Source organism: Monopterus albus, unplaced genomic scaffold (genome assembly GCF_001952655.1).
Source record: "Monopterus albus unplaced genomic scaffold, M_albus_1.0 scaffold26.1, whole genome shotgun sequence".
In the NCBI taxonomy this organism is placed as follows: Eukaryota; Metazoa; Chordata; class Actinopteri; order Synbranchiformes; family Synbranchidae; genus Monopterus; species Monopterus albus.
Genome location: NW_018127906.1, coordinates 3,575,741 through 3,599,132, shown reverse-complemented (window position 1 = coordinate 3,599,132; position 23,392 = coordinate 3,575,741). Strand labels below are relative to the sequence as shown.

The following is a 23,392-nucleotide window of genomic DNA, read 5'->3' as shown; positions in this document are numbered from 1 at the left end:
CGTGTGGTACTACCGAGACCCAAATCTGATCAAACATTCAAGACTTTTCTTTTCTCTAGTTCCTATATTACTGACCATTAGCTTGCAAGGCTCATGTGATGCATTGTCAGCACTTTGTCTATTTTTCTCCACTTGCACTGCACGTTTAGTTTCAACACATGGCATGCGAGGGTGTAAATGACTGGAACAATCAGAGAGAGAAAGAAATTTCTCAATAAATTACATTTGAAAATAACCAAACTTGGCCATTCTGGCAAGCGACTACTTTACTGCTGTCAATAAAGGCTGAAATGAAAACACACAAGATTTGAAAAAACAAGAAAATAACCAAACCTGGACTGAATGACAACCAACAAAATGGCCTCGATAACAGAACTCAATGGGAAGAGAACATGATTTGCACAGCGTTGTTCCTCACAAACACAACATGCCGACTCCTGGCACTGAAAAATTAAAGGTCCAAAAATCCTTAATTTGCTGCTAAAACGTGATAACACGTTTAAGAAAGGCTGTGAGATGAGTGGACCATAAAGTCATACACAGTAATCCAGAAGCATTTAAAACACACCACAAACAAGTCTTCAGCTCTCACTATCTGACATAAGATAAATAGGTTACATATTGCTTTTCGGACAAACACGGCCATGTCCATTACTTTGTTTGCCTTCCAACAAAGCTCATGAAAACAAATACCTTTATCACTGTCAACACCTATACATGAAATATAGCAGCCTAAAGTGTCAGGTAAATTCTGAATATGATCCATAAGGTTTGATTCCTGCACCCAGTCGGTGTCTATTCTTTCTTGTCTTACCACATGTGCACTTTTTATTTAATATTCCTCTTTCTCGCAAGAGTTTAAAACAAAACAATAGTTTGCTCTTTTCCTTTATTGATAATCATATTGACTCTTTTCTGCCTGATTTTGCTGCCTTCAAGGTTTTAAGAGTCCAATAAAAATGTGATTTATACCATTAGGTACAAGGCTGATACATGATTGTTAACTTAATGAAAACAGATCCCAAAACTAAAAGAGGATTTAGCTCAATATTCAGCTGATTTAAAATCCCTTGTATTTGTTAATAGACTCACACCATCTGCTATGCTCTCTGGCAAGAACCTCATACGCGTGTTAATATGCATTACAATGACATGAAAATATGCTGAGAATTTGGCCTGTCTAGATTGAGAAGCTTGAAAGATGAACCATGAGCTCAAATCTTTGGCATTTCAGTGGAACTCTGAGAGACATACTGACATTGACCTGATGAGAAACTGCCCATCACTAGCAGCTGGTCTCTCAGGATACGAATCAAAAACACAAACTCCTGGACTTGCTCTCAGATAGCAGGGAGGGACATGACTGTTATTGTGCTGGAGAAGAGCAGAGAAGTTACAGAGCCCGAAGCCTGGATGCCTTGAGAAGACACGTGCGTGGCTCCAAGTAGGAGACATGCCGTCCAGTATTTACTCAGGTGGAATACTACACAGCCAAAGCGGTCCAGTGTGTGATAAAACAAAGAGGATTCTGAAGAATGTGCTCCATATGTTGCTAAGAGCGGATACACGTTAGCTGAATTCCTAGATTGGGTATCAATGCTTTGACCATAAATGGATGCCTTGGGCTACCTTGTTAGTGAAAATGATTAACTAGTGAACCCTGATAGCGCTTAAAGAGTATCCCATTGCTTCTGCATAGCTAAGTGTAAAGACAGGCTGAGATTTTCACCATTAAGGAAAAAAGAAACTGCCTGGAGCAGACCAATTTCACAGGCCAGTGTGATGCATTTGTAGAGGCTGGAACCTCACCTTTGATTCAGACACAGACACTTGGATACACTGCTCAGCGCCTTGTAGAATCATGTCAAAATGCTCGTGTCTCTTCTACGATTCAAAGTTTACACTTAGAAGGGTTGTGACAGAGGACAGTGTTGGTACTAAAATGGACTTTGTCACCAAGCCCTTACATGCTGCTCAGGATTTCTGTGCCAGTAGTTTTAATCAAGAAATTTGGTTTATACAAGTCATTTAAAAGAGTCTGGATTTCTCTGACTGGAAGTGAGTGAAAAGATGCAAAAACTGGAGGGTCTGGGGAAAGTGTTCAACCTACGAGAACAGACCACACACACACACACAACACACACACACACACACACACACACATACAACAGGAGGTCAGCTCGAGTTCACTTCTATTTCAATTCGATCACAAATTTGACTTGACTCCAGATCAGTTTATGATTTGTGCTCTGTCATCATGTAGATAAGTTGATTATATGTGTTCACTTCTTGTTCTCTCTCTCTCTCTCTCTCTCACACACACACACACACACACACACACACACACACACACACACACTGCACCTGCTGCCTCACAGACTAGATCGCACATTCAGAGTTCAGGCTGTGAGTAACTCTTGGCTTCTCTGTCCAACAGGAGACCAGGAAGACGATGGGTCCAGACACAATCTGAAACAGTGTGAGCACTGTTTTTGAGGACGATCCAAAAGGGGATGATGTAAGTAAACAAAGGCGGCAATCTATAAAACTATATCTTCTGTTATTTTAGAATGTGAGGCTGTAAATTATGTTTTATATGTACTTTCATCTACTCCTTTCAATTTAAAGGTATTTAGCAGCAATATTTCAGGGAGTAGTAGGCTGATTACTGGACCTGCTCTACAAAGTGTTGATTTTGAACCTAAGGAGTCTAAAAACACCGCCTGCACGTAGCAGGTGCACATTCCTCCAAGGACAAGCCAGAAACCTTTAGGTAGTATTTAACACAGATGTTCAAGGCTCCCTAACATATAACAAGCACATGCCCTCTGCGTCTTCCTAAAACACGGATGGTACTTTGAGCAAAAACACACCAAGGTTCCTGATTTTATGAAAAGCGTAAATGAAAGAAATACAGAAGATAATATGGTTGTAAATAACGATTTGTTTCAGCTATAGAAAGGCAAATATTCAGGCCACAATATGGTCAAACTGAACAAAAGTAGCTGGACAAAGGTTTTTAAATGGACTAACCCTGTATTATCAGTCCTACTTAGAGACAAGTTGTGTCTGCTCTAGTAGCAAAATTTGTCAAATGTCCCTCATCAGTCTTAAAACCAGGTGTCAGGCATGGGCAGTAGTACAAAATAACTCCATGACAAAGTGGCACATCTAAAATTAAGATCAAAATGAATTCAGTGGCTCCTGGCTACACCATTAGCACGTAAACATGTATCTCACATTCATGTAACCACTAGCACTAATTACATTGCATAAATACATGTGCATAATAATGATGGTGCCAGATTTGCTTTTAGAACAATGTATATACAAAAAGTCTGTTTCTAAAATCTGTGTTCTTCAAAACATAGTTTATGGGAAGCCCCAGGTTACAGGTTGTTAATCTGTCGCAGCGGAAAAGAATAAGGACTGGCGTTCCTGTGCATCTCTGCTGCTTGTGATTTAGGAGATTAGGAGATATTAATACAAGATGAAGCACTAGAGACTTGCCATAGTACCAAAAGAAAGTAATCCTTTCCATAATATTCTTCCCAATAAATCTTAACTGTGTCCAAAACAAGAGCTGTTAAACACTGGTGACAAAGAGCAATCGTAGTTTATCCAGACTCCCAGATGGCCTCTACTTAATGCATGACTTCCTTGGATACCCAGTAGAGAACTTAATATGATTCCCCATCTTCCCTGTGGCAAATCAGGCTGATGGATGTTTTGATGATGATCGTTCACAATCCACATGTGCTCACAATGTATTTGAAAAATCCACTAAACACACCGAGTTAAAAAAAAGATTATGTGTATCCATTTTCATTTGCTCTGAAAATGGTCCATGCACAACATTTTTGAGGCAGTGTCTCTGGACAACAGCAGCTGTTCACAGGAGGGAGGGGCCCCATGAAAAAATCATTACAATGGGCTCATGCAGGATTTCAGTGGTAACATAGTGAGGCATGAGTGCCACTTGTCTGATATATTATGTGATGTAGATTTAAATGGCAAACAAACATTTCAAACCTGTCATCTGCAGTGAAACCACTTCCAAATGGCCCAGAGCAGGCTCTCACTGGGTTTGGGTTTTGTAATGCAACCATCTGATTATGCTTTCATTCAAGAAAATACTGCATGTCAAAGCTCAGCTATTGATAGCAGATGCATCTCTCAGAGGAATCCCTGTCTAAATAAAAAAAAAAAAAAAACATATTCAGAGCAATTGATTATCACTTACTTTTTTTAAAGACAACCGTATATATCACACATGAAGCTTTGACTATCTATTTTCTTTGCATAAACTAAGACACTAGCCATGAAATCCACATCTTGTAATATTTCACAGTTAAATATGATGAGTTTTCTCAAGTATTACAGTTAAAAGCTCAAGATCCAAGATCACAGTCAGAACAAGAGGGTTGGTTTTATGTCATTTGGTGTCTGTGATGTAGGGCTTTCTGTGGCTGAAATCAAATCTTACAACTAAATAAGAAAATAAATGCTGATTAGGTAATTCTCAAATATCACAATGGTTACTTCTCCAGACAAAAGGACTTTTTGTGTCTCCACTTGATAAATGGTTGCAAACTGGTGGGGCCTTATCCCCTCTCTCCACTACTATGTCACCATTCAATCCAAGGTCATACGATAGCCTTGCAGGACTCTTCCCTTTCTAAAGGTTGTCCACCTTGCTCCTGCTGCTTTGAAATTAAACTTGCCATTGTTGTTTTTAGTGCCCCTGACAAGGACATAGGGACTGGGCAGTGGGGACAGACACACACACATGGCTTGTAATGCAATAGGGCTGGGAATTCTTTAATTTCAACGCTATACTTGATCTCTGGGCTGCATGACTGACCACCTTATTATCTATAGCGACAGGAGCTTATCAATACAGAACTCGCTGGGTCCAGAGACCAAAGACAAACACTTCCTTCATGCAGATATCCCCTCTGGGCATGAGACGTGCAGCACAGGCCAACCAGCTGAATTCCACAACTGAAAGGGCAGGAGACTGACAATCATTTCCAAACAGTCAAATTAGTAACAAAATGTAAAATTAAACAAGGAACATTTTCACTTCTAGAAAGCTTGCCTCAGTGTCGTAGTCATAGTAATAAAAAAATAAAAAATCAGCATCTGTACTGAACCAAAACAGCAGTATGTTTACAGATGTAGATGAACAAACATCTTTCCCTGTAACATATCTGATGCCACTTCTTGAAATAAAACCATCACAAACAGCAGAGCTCAAACATTGCAGTAGTTTGGTCACCACGCTACAAATGACCAGCAGCCTTTACAGCCCGCCGCTTCACCAGCAAGACGTTAGTACAACTGTAGGTGGAAGTGTTACATTAAAACGAACATGTAATAATCGGAATGACAGGTTAGAACATCCTGTTGTAAAAGTTGCCTAGCAGCTAACCCTACTGAACCTGTATGTTAAAGCCAGATATGGTTTTAATGCAGGAATTCCAATTTGGCACAAATGACTATGTTTCACGTGGCTGCTGAAATATGAATCATCTTGTTCACACTGTTGCTCAACTTGACCACCAGATGAATATGAGAAAATACTGAAATGCCTCCATGCAGTGTGCACAAACCTGGCTTATGTAACTGGGACTGACTTGACCTCCTGCTGACAGAGGCTACGTGATGATGAGTCCTAACATACATTTCATTGTTACTGTAAATGGTAATGTAACGTTGTATGTTTCACGTGGCTGCTGAAATATGAATCATCTTGTTCACACTGTTGCTCAACTTGACCACCAGATGAATATGAGAAAATACTGAAATGCCTCCATGCAGTGTGCACAAACCTGGCTTATGTAACTGGGACTGACTTGACCTCCTGCTGACAGAAGCTACGTGATGATGAGTCCTAACATACATTTCATTGATACTGTAAATGGTAATGTAACGTCGTACGTAGGAGACACACACACACACACACGAGTCCTTCCTGAGACAAATGTTTGATGAACTAATTTGTCAGAATTAATTAAACGAACGCCTTACTTTCTCTTTACTACTGACACAGCACACTGACTTCTGTGACAGCCACCTGTGCGGCAATGAGCCGAGAGCAAACATCCATTCTTTATGGTGAGCCACTCTGCCAGGTGCATTGTTCCCTCTTGTTGGGGAGTGAGTGATGACTTTACTGATAAAAAAAAGAAACATTTATTTGCTGCTTAAGGGCAGTGAATATTTACTTTCGAGGTATATTAAATGCCCTTTAGTCATTTGAAAAATCATTTGTAACTAAACAAAAGTGATGCAACAACATTTGCTGAAGGTGAAATACTTTCATTAATTATCACTGTCAGTCATCACGACTGTCATGTGCTTCTTTTGTAGTGCACCACAGATAAACACATATTATACCATTAGTCTAATATAACTGATTACATTTGCTAACTGAATGTTGTTTGGTTGACAGGAAACTTTTTTCGCATGAACTATCTGGGCGAAAATTTTAAATTTTTTTTTTATCTGCAAGTGCAGACAATTTTTATTTCTTTCGTGTATCTACTTCATTTAATCCTTTTTAGTCTGTCATAAACAAAAGCCCTACAAGTGTCAGTAAATTAGGCTCATTGCTCCATGTGTCACAGCTTTAACTGTGCCTATTCATTAGTCTAACGTTAGTCTGATATGTTGCAATTTCACACTGACACCATCAGAGTCTCTCAACAAACAACTGAAAACAAACAGGGAGCAGAGTGGGTGGTGGCAGCACACCTTCAGTTACAGATGTGAACCTCCCAACAATGGACACCCTCAGGCATCCTGTGCAGGTGTGACCTGGATTTGATCAAAAAAACTTAACTTCTTACCTAGAGCAAATAAAGCCAAAGCTGCCCAGGTGCAGCTTTTGTTTGTGTGCGACTTTTGGCACTGAAGGAGCTTTCGCAACAGGGCTGGGGAAGTAACAGCACAATGTAGGCAGGGCACTGAACGCTTTACAAGTTCAGCTAATCAGAAAGATAGTGGCGAGCTCCTTCTACAGACCAACACAAGAGTGCTTATGAGAAAACTGGAGTATTTAAATTATATCAGTCAACTGTTTAATTGCAGAATAGGCTTCATTTCCTAATATTCTTTTGTCTCTCTCTTAAAGAGGGGGACACAGGAGGGGGGCAGAGCCAGCACACAAAGGGAAGATGAGCTCTGTTCATTAAGAGTCATGTCTGCTATCAATCTTTTGTAACGCTACTTGGGCCAGGACAGACAGAATAACCTGACAAGTGTATTAACTGACAGCTGTAATTTCAACCTGACTTGAAAGACACAGCACGAGATAAAAGGAGGACAAAAGACTGACCCCCTCTGATGAATGAGGCGGAAGATGACAATGAATATGTCATCCATTAAAAGGAAAGCCAATAGCTCAATGACTAAGTAGTTTCTCTTCCTTGTCCATTGTGCACCTAGAATTGATGAGTTTCTGCATCTTTACAGGCTTTCACAACAGAAGTGAAGTCCTTTATGGCAAATTGGATGTTACCTGAGCCAGTAACATTAAGCACTGATAAAAGGTAAAAGTCACATAAAACAAATTAGTCCTACTTTGTTTGATTTAGATTTTGAATGAGCTAAACAACAAAAACAAACTACTGACTGTGAAGAAGGACTGGATGCTATTTGTGGTTTTTATAAGGCTGCTGAATCTGCATAGAATGACTTACAGTAAATAATCTCAAATAATATGTGTAAACATAAAAAGTAATGGAAAATGTGAAAAACAGGTGAATGACGAGGACTGCTTTACATTAGAGCGCAGTAAAAACGTGCAGAGATGAGGACCTGGAATGTTTTAATGGGACAGGTCCTCAGGTTTGAGGAGCGTGGCAGATTGGAGCTTGAGCCATGTGTTTCAATAGGCCTTTAGAAAGCCCACACTGAAAGTCTGACAGACAGCTTATAGTGCTGGGTGGTCCTATTACTGAACCTCATCACACACTAACACAAGTAACTTGATCATAAAATGTTTTTTAGGTGTAAATGAGAGCAGAGGGAAGAAATTCAAACTGTGCCTAAAGTTCTTCAAACTGTATAATTGTTTGAAATTTTTAGCAGATGGTTTTATCAAAACATTGCATGAGGAACATACTGTATGTATAGATACTAAATGAATCAATGGATACCAGGAAATTACAGTTAAAGTATTAAAAATATACAGACACTACCATAAGATGTAAAGAATACAAGGCACAGCATGTTGTATTGTATGTCCACGTGTGCAAATATTGTCCAGAATACATCTGTGTAATGTAAACACACCAGTAAGGTCAAGCCTCATCAAACTTTATCAAGATTACCTGTTTCAAAGAGGAGAGGTATTAAGTGCACAAATGTGCCTTCAATTTGAGACAGACTGGGGCTCAGAGGAAAATAAACATGTCCCTGATTGCAGTTCTCAGCAAAGAAAGCTGTTAGAAGATGAAAAATGAGAAATGGTAGTAAAATATGTCTCCAAAACAATGTTGGTAATAGACAACATATTATTTACCTTGTTTTATTCTGGGTCTCATTCCTTTATATAAGAAGATGTTTTAAATCATTTATTTTTCACAGGAGTCAGTTTGAGAAGGCTGCAGTTTCACTCTATGTCACAAATGGTTTTAAGTTATAAATGGTTGAGGACGGGGGTTGCACGGTGCTGTTTACACAGTGAACATCCACAGGGAAAACTTCTGGTGTTACTACAGTACCTCTACTCCTCTCCATGCACTTCATGTGATCTCATAATTGCAGGTCCCACCGGGGTGGGTAAACTGAGGTCAAACCAGACTAATTTTTGCACACCAGCATCTTGGAAGTGAATCCTTAGATCTCTATCAGCACTAACACTCCCTGCAGAACAATGCCGAGTACAGTCCCTCAAACAGCACACATTCCGTTCATCATATACTGTGAGTAGAAACAGGGGATGGTGCCAGAAGTAATGTTTGTAGTAAAAATAGCCAGCCTCATGGTCAGAGGCTAAAATCTTTCCCTGTTGCATCTACATTTAATGAAGCATGTAGGTTTTGCCCATGGCTTAAATACACTTCCCTGAATTCGAATAATTGTTGAACAGTTCCCAGCGAATATTGAATAGTGTTTTAGCTTGAAATGCCCAACCCCTAGTCATTATGGTACTTGATGATTTGAGCAGATAGACAGGCAAATTGAAAGCTAAGCCCATATGGAAAGGTCCAATTTCTCCTTTGCAGGCAATACGGTGCCTACATCACCGCCCATACTGCAGCAGCACGCCTTTCTTTCTCCATCATACTCTCACGAGACCTAAAGAGACTGAACTTCTTCACTTCACTCCCAAAACAGGTATTTTCTGACCAGTGCCCGGCAGAAAACCTCAGACTTGGAGCTGTGGACTTTGATTCTGACAGCTTTCCCTGTTGTCGTGGAGCCAGGATGGTGACTTTAAATTCTGGCATCACCCAAAAAAATTGGAATTTAAAAGAGAGGGTGATTTACAGACTATGGAGACATGGATCCAGAGAATGACCCTCTTCCTGAGTCTCCATCCACAACAAATCTGGCTGCGACCTCAGCAGCAACTTCTCTACTGTTGTCTTTACTCACAGAACTGGCTGTCATGGTCTTTTTCGGGAGGTCATTTCCACTCAACTTGACACAGTATGGATTTTGTTCCCATCCTAATGGAATTGCAGAAATATTTGAGGGGAATCCCATTACGTAGCAATTGGAGTGCTGCAATAATGTACTCACAGTCATTTTCCCGCTGCGGTTGGCCTCCTCACGCTCTGCCAGGGCTTTCAGGAAGTTATCTTTGAGTTCTTTTCCTGCACTTGCCAGTGTCCTGGAAAAGACAACATTAAGACGGTTCACAATGTTTCTCATAACCTGAAAAACGTCACATGAAGCCTTAAAGGTCCCTTATGGAAGCTTTTCACCCTTTACCACACTGTAGCTTCAAAATCAAAACGGTATTAAGGTTCAAACTCAGCTTTACACAGAAGTTGTGAGAGGAAGTAAAAATCCCAAACTTCTCTGAAAATATCAGTGAAACTGAACTACAGTAGCAATCACCTAGACACCGCTGAATATTCAGAATTTCTGCATACACTTTGTCTGCTGCTCTGGCCAACCGGAAGCAAGTTCAGTTATATTCTACATTAACAAATCCTAAAATCCACTCTCCACTCCCAAAATACTTTTAGAAAACCTCAGCAGTCACAACAGGCACTGACAAACAGTCAAATTCTACTCTTAGTTTAAAATAATATTAGAGCAGACTACGAATGTTTAATTTAGGAAACTGGAAAAATTTGGATTTGGAAAAGGATCGTCATTATACTAGTTGTTTGGCCAATGGCCCGTAATGCAAGTCTTAGAGGAATCACAAAGTGGGAAAAGTGCATGGACAGCACATATTTGGAGGCTGGAACCTCACTCCATCTTCTGAGTGAGTGAAGGATTGCTGCTGGGTCATGGGGGCCGAGGCCCCAAAGTAAACACAGGTGTTGAGGAGGCAAGTGACCGAGGTTACCCCATCCAGTAGCTAAAGCAACACACATAGTCACAGAGAGTGAATAAGACTTCAGCAAAACACATGGACCAGTGCAAGTTTGACTTTCCTGTCAATTAACAAATTTCTTATCAGGCAAAAAAATAACAAAAAAATTCCCCATTAAATGGCAGTTATTAGTTCCTATTAGGCATTCAGCTAACTGTGACCTAGCCTTGTGTTTTAACGGTCTTGTTTTGGATTGTGGTCAAGGTAGGTGGGCTCTGGAACTAGTTTTAAAAAAAGTGAGGAGGGGATCTGAACAGTCATCATGTGGCTTGTTAAAAACACACTTAGCAGCACCTGTCCTGCAGATATAGAGCAACCTCTGAAACTAACTTTGTGCCGCTGTGTCAGCTAAAAGAGGGTAACACTACAAAACAACAGAAACATAAATGTACAGCAGGAGTTCTGTGGGTTTCAGTGAATCTGCTCCTTGGATGTTTTAACTTTCTTAACTTTGGATTTCAAGGTCTTTTAAGACCACCCTGTCCTTCAGAGAGACACCACTGGCTGTTTGCATTCCCGCTTTAGATAGGAAGTAGGAAATAGACGGAACACCAGAAGTAGCAACACTAAAGTCTTAGGAGGGATTCAGAGTGACAACAACCCTGAATTCAAACATCACAAATTCAATGCACAAATCTAGTTGGAGTAACAGAACAATGTGTTTAAAGAACATAAAATATTGCATAATGACACATAATACTCCCAGACAGGATTTTACAACAAGCAAAGTTCTCATGACAGCAACTATTTCATCTTCCATGCAGGGGCAGGTCTAGAACATTTTGGACAGGGTGTCCAGGCTGGGGCACAGACTCAGAGAGGGTTGGCACATATGAAACCATGAAAAGACTAAATTATGAAATAGTAGACCATACAGTATTCTGTGAAAATATAAAGCAGACATATTGGTTTCAACCAGTGCTGCTGAAGCAGCAAGAGAGGGTTAGTAAGAGAGAGATGTAGGAGGAGGGCAGCAGCCGACACGCTGCTGCTGTGGGACAGCTAGTGCAGAAGGGACAGGTCAGATCAGCAGCACAACAACACTATAGCATTACTGTATTTAATAAAAAAGTTATAAAAGCTTGACACCCTTCAGAACTACTGCAACAATTAGAATGTAATTCTGTGTGAAACTCTGGGGCAATCATGCCACAGCAACACAATCAGAGAAGTAAATGCAAATATCATGCTGCATGTATGATATAAAATAAAACAAATTTTTACCAATATCAATAATAATGCAGCATTAAAATGTCAGTTGTATTTAAGGCAACAATTTGTCATGTATTAATACTAACAAGCATCACACTTTGATTCTAGCACGGGTGGCACCAGGGGTCACTAATTAGATTCTGCGTTGGCCAGTGCCACTCCTGGCCACCCCCTGTCTCTGCCCATGCTTCCATCACAATGAAAACGAGGTAAACAGCAGAAATACAATGTGTTCTTGCATGTATTCATGCCTTGCTGAGTGACATGTTGCAGTAAAAGTTACAAGAGCCCTCTGTACTGGCACCAGCGCTCAGCTGCTGGACTGGCTCCATTTAAATGAATGAGCAGGTCAGAACATGGCCTTAAGCTTTAGAAGCTTTATTTATTTATTTATTTTTATTGTCATTGTAACATTGTGACATGTACCACAAAATTTAGTTCGGAGCTGAGGGGCCCCAGGCCGCTGCATGTGTACGCACCGCCACCACGGGCAACTTCGGATGGATAGGTGTGCAAACCAGGCAGTTAGGCATGACTTCAAAAACAAAGGCCACAGGTAAGAGCCAGTCTATATGAACTATGTCGTCTCTTTTAAACTTAAAAATGTAAAGACTGCAGGAGGGTTCACAATCTTATTGCCAGGCCTTTAAAAAGATGTCAGGTGAGTGCAGCCAAAAACATGTCCCACTTATAAAGAAGTGCACACACACTGACGAAGCAGCAAAGAGGCTCTTTGGATGCCAAAAGGTAAACTGATTCCATGTGTTTGAGGTTCTGCCCTGTCCTGTCTTTGCTGATAGACTGAGTGCCTATTTATGTCTGCTGAGTTACAGGATGTGTAAGCTGTGCTGACAATGGTCAAAAAAAAAACATCGTCGGCAAAGTCTTTTGACTGAGACATTCATAGTTTTATTCACATTTTTTCACAATATCACCTTTAATACTTAGAATAAAATTACCGTTTTGGCATCTGAGAAGAAACTTTGCTGATTTGTCAGTGTATGGGCGCTGTTTCTATATGTGTTTTTTATTTTACTGATGCTACCCATTTAATTCTGAAGCTTCTAAGGTATAATTTTCTAAACTTTCTCATTTATGCTAATGCTAGCTTTGCTTACAGGGGTACACTATGTAGCAAATAAGATGCTAACATCCTTTTAGCAATGTTAACATTTTATATAGCATTGTCTAAAGAATGTTCCTGTGAATAACATGCCAGTTATAGTGTTTGTAAGCTGGTCATCACACTGTTTTATGACTGCGATCAGTGAACTGATAACATCAGTGGTGTTGTTCTGCCCATACACTGTGATACACTCTAACCCCAGAACCTCCATGTTAGTTAATATCACTGTGAAAAGGGGCCATTAACAGCAACATGTATCTCACAATAAGTCAGAACCTAGCCACAGAAAAAGATGTACAGAACCAGTACCTTGTTACTTGCTGCTAAAATGTATTTTTCTAACAACTGCACCCTCCAGATGTTTCTCTGCAGCCTTTTCACATCAATAAAGTTGTGGCAGCACTTGCTATCAACTCTACAGCGTATCCATTCATTTCACAAATTGTATAACTATGGCATGAAAATGTCACACAATCAGAAACTGAATTAATATTAATGAATCAATGTGCCCCCTGGTTGTCAAGAAACACCTGTTCACTGTGTTATAAACAGAACTTTATGTAAAGCTTTGTCCACCTCTGTTGGGGGTGACCAGCTGTTACTGCACAGCAACTGGCCTCCAAGTATGTTTACACATGTGTAAACACAGCATTTCAGTGAAATGTGCTCAGCAACACCAAAACCCTGGGGCCTCCTTCCTGGACCAAAAGCTGATGTTTTGAGCTATTTATTCTCAGTAACATCTTGCCTATCAGACATGTTCTGGAGTTCATGTTTTTGCAGGGATAACATCATCTAACATCTTTTAGGTGCTTCTACTATATAAGATTTGGATCAATAAGCAAAGGTGTCACCGTTTCTTGGCATTTAATGAACAATATAATGTGAAATGAGACTTTACAGAATCATGCACTGTCAATTGAACATGTTTCTTCTCCTGCCTTCGTTTGGACATGTTTAAAGTTTGCTATGGGTTAATGTGGATGTCAGAGTGGGATCAGAACAATTACACAGTGTGATGTTTTTGACAGTCGCATTAGAATCTTGTTCTGTTGTGCACCAACATTTGCTGCATTTGAATTTGAAGTTTCTCAATAACTGAAATGTGAGATGCAACCTTGAGTGTTTTATTTTATAACTAGTACATTTTGTAAGGTAAGACAGTAGAGTCATTTACATGTGTAACTGGAAAGGTGGAGGGTTAAACTGTAAAGTAGCAGGGTCAAGAACCAATAAACAGATTCAAAATGCATCACCTGGCCAGTTCAGAACCAGTTTCTGATGCCTACTCTAATGTGATATGTAGCTACGTTTCTCTACTTGTAAAACAGACTACTTTCTGCTATCTCTATTGTTACCATCCACAAGAACGACAATCCAACAAAGTTATAGCCTACTACATGCATCCTCTGTGGAGGCTGACCTTATCGATGGCTGTAACTACTGTCCTGAGTTGACGGTACAGAGAAATATCCAATCAGCTGTTTGATTAGCTCGGCAATGCCATCAATCACACAGAGGTTTGAACAAACACAAGTTATTCCTGTTGCCAGCTTACATTTCAGTTTGAGATCAGGTCACCTCTCCCTTATTTTTCAGTGCATACAACTCAGCATTGTTTTACATTCATTCTGATATGCCGCCTTTGCAGCCGTGATTCAGCTTAGGCTCTCCACAAACACACTTAGGCCCTGCACCAGGATCCCCATGATGGTTTTGACTCCTGCTGTTCTCCAATTTATGGCACCATCACATGGTGCTTTTGTGGTGAAAGAATGTAATATTCCTATACTGTAGTTTGTTTCCACAATATAAAATCTGTATTTGTGAATGGGCTATTTTGACAGCATTTATTCAATGGCATCAACCCTGGTCCTAGTCCTTTACTAGTGTACAAAGACTTTAATTACCTGTTTGCACAGCTGAAAAGAGCAGCTTTAGTAGGGAATGGTAAAGAAATTCAATATTTTATACCCCAATGCCCTCAGGCTGGACTGTTGTGCAATTACATCTCTCTTGCCGAATAAATTTGTTCTGCAAAGTTGTGTCCTCGTGCGTATATATTTGCAACAGCAAATAATTTCAAGCCTAAAAAAAAAAGGGACATCATTAAAAAGTTCTCCGAGAAATGGAGGCCTAGCATTCCTCCTTCATTTTGTAAATAAATATTCACCAACTGGACAAATGGTGTTTTCTGAAAGATTATCATGTAATGATGGATAATGGATATTGTGCTTTGAATTTTTTTTTATTCTACAGACAAATGAACAGACTGAAGCTATCATAAGACAGCAGCTTTCAACAATATGGCAGATGGGAACTTTCAATAAAACAGTGAAATAACACGTACTGTACCAGAATAGTTTTCCTCAGAGAGCTTGAGAAAATGAATCTTATGGAAAATATTATTTTGGGCTGGTGGACGTCAGGGGAAATTCCACACAGCATGACAATTTACTTTATTTTGGGCTTTTTCTAAAATCCTCTGTCACCTCTGATTACAATGAACTGAATGTATCGGTTACACATGTGCAATGCATGAATACCTGAGTTTTCTTTGTGTTTTGTGGCCACCTTGGCTTTTGGAGGTAGTGAGGCTGCACATCGTGCACTGCCTGTCTTGGAAGTGCATGTTTTTCAGTGTGGATCAAATCACTGTCATCTTTTTCATACTGAGTTCTAAATGAGGCAAAATTAGATTTATTCCATTTTGGGAACATGCAGTAGAACTCGTCTGTATTCAGTCATGGATACTGTAGTCCAGACAGAGAAAGACTGAAAGATGGTAACGATTCAGATTCATGTTCATGTACAGATTTCAGTAGAGCTACAAAGCGTCCGCGTTTTGGAAAAGACAAGCTGCGCTAATGTACAGTAAGTCCTATAATGAAACAACAAGCCCTCATCCCCGAAGTCTGTTTGCACATGGTAACAGTACGGTCCATAGAAATGCAACACCTGAACTGTCAAAGCTTTTTTGTCCACAGCTACCAAGCTATGCTTACATTCAAACATCAATTAAAACAAGGTGACAATAATTAAACTATAAACTAGGGCCCTTGTCCTCCAGATCTTGCCTCAGGAAGTACCAAGAAGATGACCATGTGTCTTGGTAGTCTGATGGTAGGAACTATATGTGTGGGCAATAAGTCACTTTCTCTCACACAGGATCAAACATCAAAGACAGTGCAGGATATGAGAGGTACAAGTGAAAATATCCACTGTGAGACAGTGGTCTAGTGCCATTATAAATGTCTACAGGATGAAAGAAGAGGAAATTTGTCTAACGAAGACATGATACATTCCTGAGTGCACTATACTGTATGTAATATACTGCAATATGAAAATTGGTGGGGGGGCGTCAGGATGTGTGTCTCTGGCTCAGTCTTGCAGAAGAGAACTCCAACATCACAAGAAGCAATTGGCTTGACAGCACATGTAACAGAGACTACAAGACCTGGCCGCCTGAGGGCCCTCATCAGAGCAGCAGCCGTGGAGAGCAGTAGGGGTTTGGCTTGATAAAAATGAACCTGGAATCAGCTTTGTGAGGCGTCTCCTGTCAGTTCTATCCATTATCTTATTTTCACTAAGCAGCTGGAGGTTGGATCTGCAGTGAAATGTATTCACTGTACATGTTTGTGGCACTAGTATTTCTTGGCACAGCCAGTGATAGCTCACTTTTAATATAAAGTAGAGAGTCAGAGAGCGAAGAATTCTTCAGGCAGGCTGTAAAAATGCTGCAGCACAAAGGACAATGAGCATCACTGTGGTCTGGGCTGTAGGGACATTGCGGGGAGCCCAATGGAAGCCTCACAGAGCCGCCGTGAGCACGTGAGGTCAGGATGTATGATGATATGGACTTCTGGACCCGAACCAGAGCTGGAGCAGAGAGGACATAGCAGAAGGCCTCATGTCTGCTCAGCAGCACTCCTCTGCTCTTCTTGTCTGTCTACTCTTATCCAAGAGCAGATTACTAATATTGATGTGTGTTTGCACTGAAAAGGATGGGTGAATGGATGGATGAATCCACTAGTCCAATGCAACCTAATCAGATCTGTTCATATTCTGCTTTCAACATTTTAACTAACAAAAATAAAAAAATAATTTGAAGTTGATGGCTAAAACTCAACCAACTAAAACCAGTGTTTCACCAGTTAAACTACATATTTGCCAGTTAGATAACAACGACCTGAATGTTTTACACAAAATATAAGACTGAAGAGGACTGCTTGGAATCAGATCCAAAATTTAAACCAGCTATGAGAACCCGGCTCCTTTTTTTCCGCCCCAACCTTCTGTTGACTCTGACAACACATTCAGCTTCTGCCTAACCAAAGAAAGCACACAACTGATTAAGCATCCCATGGGTTCAAGCATTCAAGTTTCCTTTTTAATCGTGTATTGAATTTCACTTGTGTCTGTTTTGTGTTTCCTTCCTAAGCGAGCTGTCAGGTGGAGCGTGTTGTCCTTAAGAATGAGACGAGGCAACATCTGATTAGCATTCACAGCACTATCTCCACTCCCTTGGTATTTTACTACCACAGGTGCAGGGGCATTCACTGATCAGATGCACGCTACAGGCGAGCTTAGCCCTTAATTTAAAACAGCTCTATTTATACACCTGCAGGCACTAAAGGTCTCCAAGAAAGCACGGGGAGGTTGAAAAGAAGAGAAAGGAAGGGGGGAAAAAAAACAAAGCAGTGACAGAGCGGTGAAAAAAGACACACCCTGAGACACATAGGTTGAGGCCTATAGAGAAGGAAAAGGCTTTCCCAAAACAGCATGGCTACCCAGTGCCAAGAGGGGAGACGTACGCAGGTGCAGATCCTTTAGGGAAACAAAGATGATCATTTGTTGAAAACAGGCCCAAATAAGCGCATCACTTTTTTTGGATGGATGGTTGTTGTTTTTTTTGCTCGCTGATAAACAACTAGATTGAGTTTGTTCACTCTACAGCTGCGGTTTTGTGGCAACACTGGCTTTTCAGAACACTGTGCTGGTTGTACTCAGCCACTTTGCAGGTGGTACATTGCATCCCGGGGGCCTGTGTTTTCACAATGCAATCATCACAGAAGGTCATGGGGTCAGTTTGGTGGTAGTCCAATCAGAAAAACACCAAGGAAGGAACAGCCTGCGTACAGGGAGGAGAATGGTGGTAGTCCAATCAGAAAAACACCAACGTACAGGGAGGAGAACGCAGCTCAGACTCGCCACTTCTGTTGGGAGGGGAAAAAATTTGGTTGTGTTGTCTTCTTCTGCCTTGTCAAAGTTTTTTTGCAAGATGTAAAATTTCCAAGTGTGGGAAAGAAAAGAAAGCAGTTAAAAAGTTGTATATAAAAAAATCTTAAAGTTGCTCACAGGTTGTTGGCATTGGCCCAATGATCCAAACAGCAGGTGAAATGTCCTCTTTACCCACACTTTGCTCACATAACCATACCTCCACTTGGAGAAGGTTTTGACACTAGTGTGGATACTGTACCTGAAAAACAACACTTCTTTTGACACCTTTGTTCTTATGTAAAACCTTCTCACGTCTCAAGAACTTTGCTAACGCCAACCTTCACGTCTTCCAGTGATCAAAAAGGATCAAGCTACACACTTTTCAGGGCCACCCTTCAAACCTTCTGACATTCAAAGGGGAGGTTTTCTGAGGAGTATCCATTTAAAGCCAATCTGAGAGGATGTTGTCAACGTGGAGCATCTAATCCTGTTTTCTAAACAAAGTCAGGACACACAGACACATTTCAGATCACAGCCTTTGAAACAGTCTCTAGGTGGATGTAGATCTTGGAAACAGAACAAACTGCTGTGTATATAACATCCCAATGTTCCCGTACATTTCCCCAGATCCTGTTGGGACAAGATGAAAGGCTTTGTGGTGTAATATCACTGTAACTGCAGGTGTGGAGGCTCCCATTTCACCAGTGTCACTGATGTTCATAGACATTTGGAAGGACGAGGTGGGGGCAACGGCGAGACATCTGCACATTTGGATAACCATCTGAGGGTTCAGTCAAATTTAACACCTTGCAGGTAAATGTTTGGATACTCCTGTGTGTGTCTTATTTGGAGTCTGTTCTGGCTTGTCATCAAAAGAGATACCACAACCACAGGGCTTTATTAAGAATGAGAACAATATCTGTGTGATCAGGTTCCTCGGGAGGGGCAGTTTATAGAGGGCTCCGGTTTGTAGTTTAGTCATTCAGCTTGTTTATGTTAACCATTTCATTTGAATTCAGACAGATGGGCAGACCTTGTTCAAATAAAAACCCAGTTGATGCAGGAGCAGGACTTGATGATTTTTCCTGTTTTTTGTAAAATGCAATGAAAAAAGGATCATATAAGCTGCTCAAACTGCTGCTGGACAAGACAAAACTATAAAGTTTTATCAGTTTTTATGACCCGTCATGCTTTGATTAGCAGCGCAGAACTTCAGCCAAAAATGCATCACACATTTTCCTTTAGATACCGCTGCTGCTGCTCATTTCAGGGAAACAGAAATCTTGCCTCAAAAACACAGGAAGAAAGGCAAAGATTTCAAGAATGAAATGCTGTATACTGTACACCGTGCTAAAAATGTAGCTCACACTTCAGGGAGTTAGTCCTTCAGGGTCACAAGGCTGCTGACAAACTTAACCAGGTGTCCATTCAGATAGCCTGCTACTGCAGCTAGGCAAAACAATGCTTAAACTATTTTCAGGTATTCACTCTTCTGTAAACGTATATGCTTGTACGTGGGCCTATTCTGCCTGATGTTGATCCACCAGGTAGATTGCCTTTACTAGATTGCTGCGCACTCACAATGGTGAATAATATTTTAAAATATTCCTGTATCCAAATTACCTGTGATTGACTGGTGACCTGTCCGAGGTGGACCCCACCTCTTGCCCAGTGTCGGCTGGGACTGGCTCAAGCCCCCCGTGACCCGCTTCAGGATAAGCAGCATAGATAATGGATGGATGGATGGATGTACCCAAATTAAGATATGGATCAGCACCAAGATCTAATCAATTGCTCCATACGCCATACCCTACCTCTTCAGAAAATGTCATCAAGATCTGTTCATTATTTTTTGAGAGTTATACTGTTAACAGTCAAACAGCTAACTAACTACTGCACAGGGAGCTCCCAGGTTCCACCACAACAAACTAATTCTAGAGAAAACACTGAGGATCATGAGAAGACGGACACTGTGCAGGAAAGTCTTTTTTTCTTCTCATAACCACACTTGAAAATCAAAATACAAAATGAACTGACCACATTCAGACATTAAACACGTTAATTTTCTTGACAGTCTAGTGTTTCACTGACTTTGTCTCCTGTTAGGCAGACACTAGCTCAGTGAGTGTGGTGGCTTGGAGAGAGGTTAACTCACACTCGTCGGCTCCTGCTGTAGAAAACACTGCTCTCTGCAGCCTCAGCAGCCTGTGCAGCTGCTTTCTTCTCCTCAAATTCCTCCCTGCTCAGGACCATGCCCTTGTGGCCGTGCTCCACCAGCTTACGGGCAAACTCCCTGCTCTGCAAGAGACAAGAAAAGGAGAGGAGTCAGTCAAGGAGACAGGGACACGGCCTGCAGGGCTGGAGTTTGTCAGAGGTTGTCTGCCTTTAATTTTGGCATAGTAAGCTGTCAATACTGTGACCTGGTTGAACTGAGACCACTTTAGGAGGGCAACTACTATTAGTATAAATGCAACCTGGAGGTAACTGTGGCTCAGGGGTAGCGTTGTTGTCTCCCACCCAAAGGGTTGGTGGTTTGATTCCTGGTCCCTGCAGTCTACATGTTGAAGTATCTTTGGGCAAAACACTGAACCCCAAGTTGCCCCTGGTGGTCAGACAGCACCACCATCAGTGAGAAATTTCCCCCGCATGTGGAACTAATAAAGGAAAAAATCTGGAGCGTTGTCAGCCACAAAAATTTCAGATTGTTAAAAAATTTTTACTTTCCTCCTTAGAACATGGAAGTGATGGCCTGCTCAGCAACACTACAAGCTTCATTATAGTGTAGTTTTGTGGGTATAATGTGATTTCATGTTCATTCATTTTCTATAGTAAGTGTGCATGTGCGAGGGCCTCTGCTGGGATTGTTAGTTAATGGAATAACACAGCCATTTGCAGGCTCAGATCATTAAAAGTGAGCCATAAAGTCATCATCTAAAAGCCAAATCTTGCTGTCAAATCCTGCAGCTTGTCAGATCAAATCTTCGGACACATGTCCTCCTACCCAGAGTCCCAGTCTGCATCCACACCAGAGGAAGAGTTATATTTTCCTTCTACTCTGATGTGGCTCACCAGATTCTCGGACATTTACCGGTCTTAAAACTGGCCTGAAAATCTTTGTCTTCATTTTAAAGAAGAATGCTGCTTCCAGTTGACACACCTGGACCTGGACTCCAGAACAACATCTATAGCCAAGGAAGGAGTGAATTGGTAATAAAACATCCTTAGCTACTTCAGGTTTCCTTGTATATAGTCATAGTTTCTGGCAGGTCCTAAAGAAGATAACCTAGGAAAAATAGGTTTATAATTAGCCGATTTATCAGAACTTCAGCCTTATCAGCACGGCTGCACAGGTTAGATGACCTGTGCTAGCCATGTTGTGTCACAGCAGTGGGGTGATTGAGTTTGATAGTGAGTGACTGCAGCTGATTATCAGATATATGAGTGGTTCACTTCCCTGTATAGACACAGGTGTTCAAACAAAGTGGCCACAGCAGCAGCTAGGGATATCATTAGCAGGTGTGCCACCTTCTGGGCAAAAGCAGGACTGTCCATTTCTGTTGAGCAAGTTTAATTCAAGCCTATTTAAAATTATTTGTGTTAGTTAGAATACATTTACAACCAAAACCTTGGAGATATTTACTTCAAAGAAAATCTCCATGTGATTCGGGGTCCCTCTGCTGAAGATGTGAACTCCACAAAGCTTATTTCTCATAATGTATGGATCGATTTTTTAAAATTAAATCTGTGCTTTTAAGGGAAGAATGAGCCCGGGATCAGATTTGTTGTCTCTGCTGTTTTGAATCTGTTTAACTGAGTGAAGCAAATACTGAATGACTGGTGACAGCTTCTACACTCAAAGCTCTTTTCCAACCCTGTGTGTGACTGCCACCCAGCGTGCGGCCACAGTCACTGCACACAAACTAAACTTGGGCCAGCTTTTGTGCAGCAAACGTTAGTGCATCCTAAGGAAACTGTCAAAAACAACAAGCATTTTAAGTGCTTACTTATATACTTTTGAAAGACTATGTTTATGTAAAGTAGGCACTATACACGTCGTTTTGAGCGCAACTAAAGACAACCAGATTCCCTCCAAAATTTTGGGATTCGTGTTATAAAGTTCACAAACAAGAAAGGCTAAAGTCATAAAACATTTATTAAACCAATCTAACCATTTTAAAAATACAGTGTTCGATACGGCGTATATGATTAGCTTATTAAATGTCACATAATTAATAAAAGCTGACTTGTAAAATCGTGTTTCTTCCATAAGCTACTTGACATTACGCTAGGACAACCCTAGCTAGCTGGCTGCTGTCTTAATAGCAAAGGATCTGAAACAAGTGATAATGTATTGTGTAAAATGAGCTGGATGGAGAATTTGGTACATGCCGTATCTAAGAGAACATTTCGGTGATTCTGAAAAGTCTAAATCGATGCTTTAGTAGCATGCACACTTGCATACTAGCAAAGATAACCTTAAACTGACAGCTTAGTTTATGCGGTTCTGACGTAGCGTGTAGAAAACAGAACGAAACCGGGGCATGTCGGCAGATAAACACTTCACGGAAGGATCAAGTCAATGGGTTGTACCAGAGTAACTTACTTTTAAGTAAAATAAATCCATTGGCGTCACTTTGGAGTCGAGATAATCTTCGTAGACTTTAAACCGTGTCAGAGCTGCCGTGCCGTACTCCATTTTCCCGATGTCTGTGTTGTAAAAGGCAGCTATGGCAACCGCCCGCCTTACCTGTGTTTGGAAGTAGCGATGGGAAGTTCGGATCATTTTACTGATTCGGTTCTTTGAATTCCGTTCAGCAAAATGAACGAATCTTTTTTACGAGTCATTTCGTTCACATCAGCAGAATGTAATTAAAATGTTACATGTTAATTCCCCATCTACTTCCGCACATATTAATCACGTTTCGAATAAGAAAGAACTGTAATGCAGCCAAGGTCATATTATAAGTAATATGGTACCTGTGTCTTGAGGCTATGCAGTCTGTTACTTCATCACCTCACCTCCTGATATTTTTGGTCAAATTCGTTTGGTCTTTTGTCACTAACGTCCTAAGCTAAGCCGTGCCGTGCCGTCTTCTGTATAGTATACAGAAAGATTTTCCCTGATGAAGTTTATTAACCAACTCTTTATTAAAACATTCAGGGTTATGGAAAAGAACCATATTGACAGATATTCACAAAATTATAGTCTGTAGGAAATAAAAAGCTAATTTATAATAAAAATAAATGCATCACATAACAGTAAGAGTAAA

The 23,392-nt window shown here is 40.7% G+C and overlaps 1 protein-coding gene across 8 annotated transcripts in view; it reads right to left on the bottom strand.

Moving 5' to 3' along the window:
• The window catches only part of cfap299 (cilia and flagella associated protein 299), an 86,470-nt gene extending 63,437 nt beyond the window's left edge, over positions 1 to 23,033 (bottom strand). For all 8 annotated transcript variants that reach the window (XM_020595147.1, XM_020595150.1, XM_020595146.1 and 5 more), the window contains exons 1-3: positions 22,726 to 23,033; positions 20,278 to 20,420; positions 9,757 to 9,847 (exon numbers count right to left, since the gene is read on the bottom strand). In XM_020595147.1, the coding sequence (XP_020450803.1) occupies positions 9,757 to 9,847; positions 20,278 to 20,420; positions 22,726 to 22,905 (414 nt within the window). In that variant the 5' untranslated portion in view covers positions 22,906 to 23,033. The remainder of the gene's footprint in view (positions 1 to 9,756; positions 9,848 to 20,277; positions 20,421 to 22,725) is intronic.
• Positions 23,034 to 23,392: the final 359 nt, after the last annotated feature.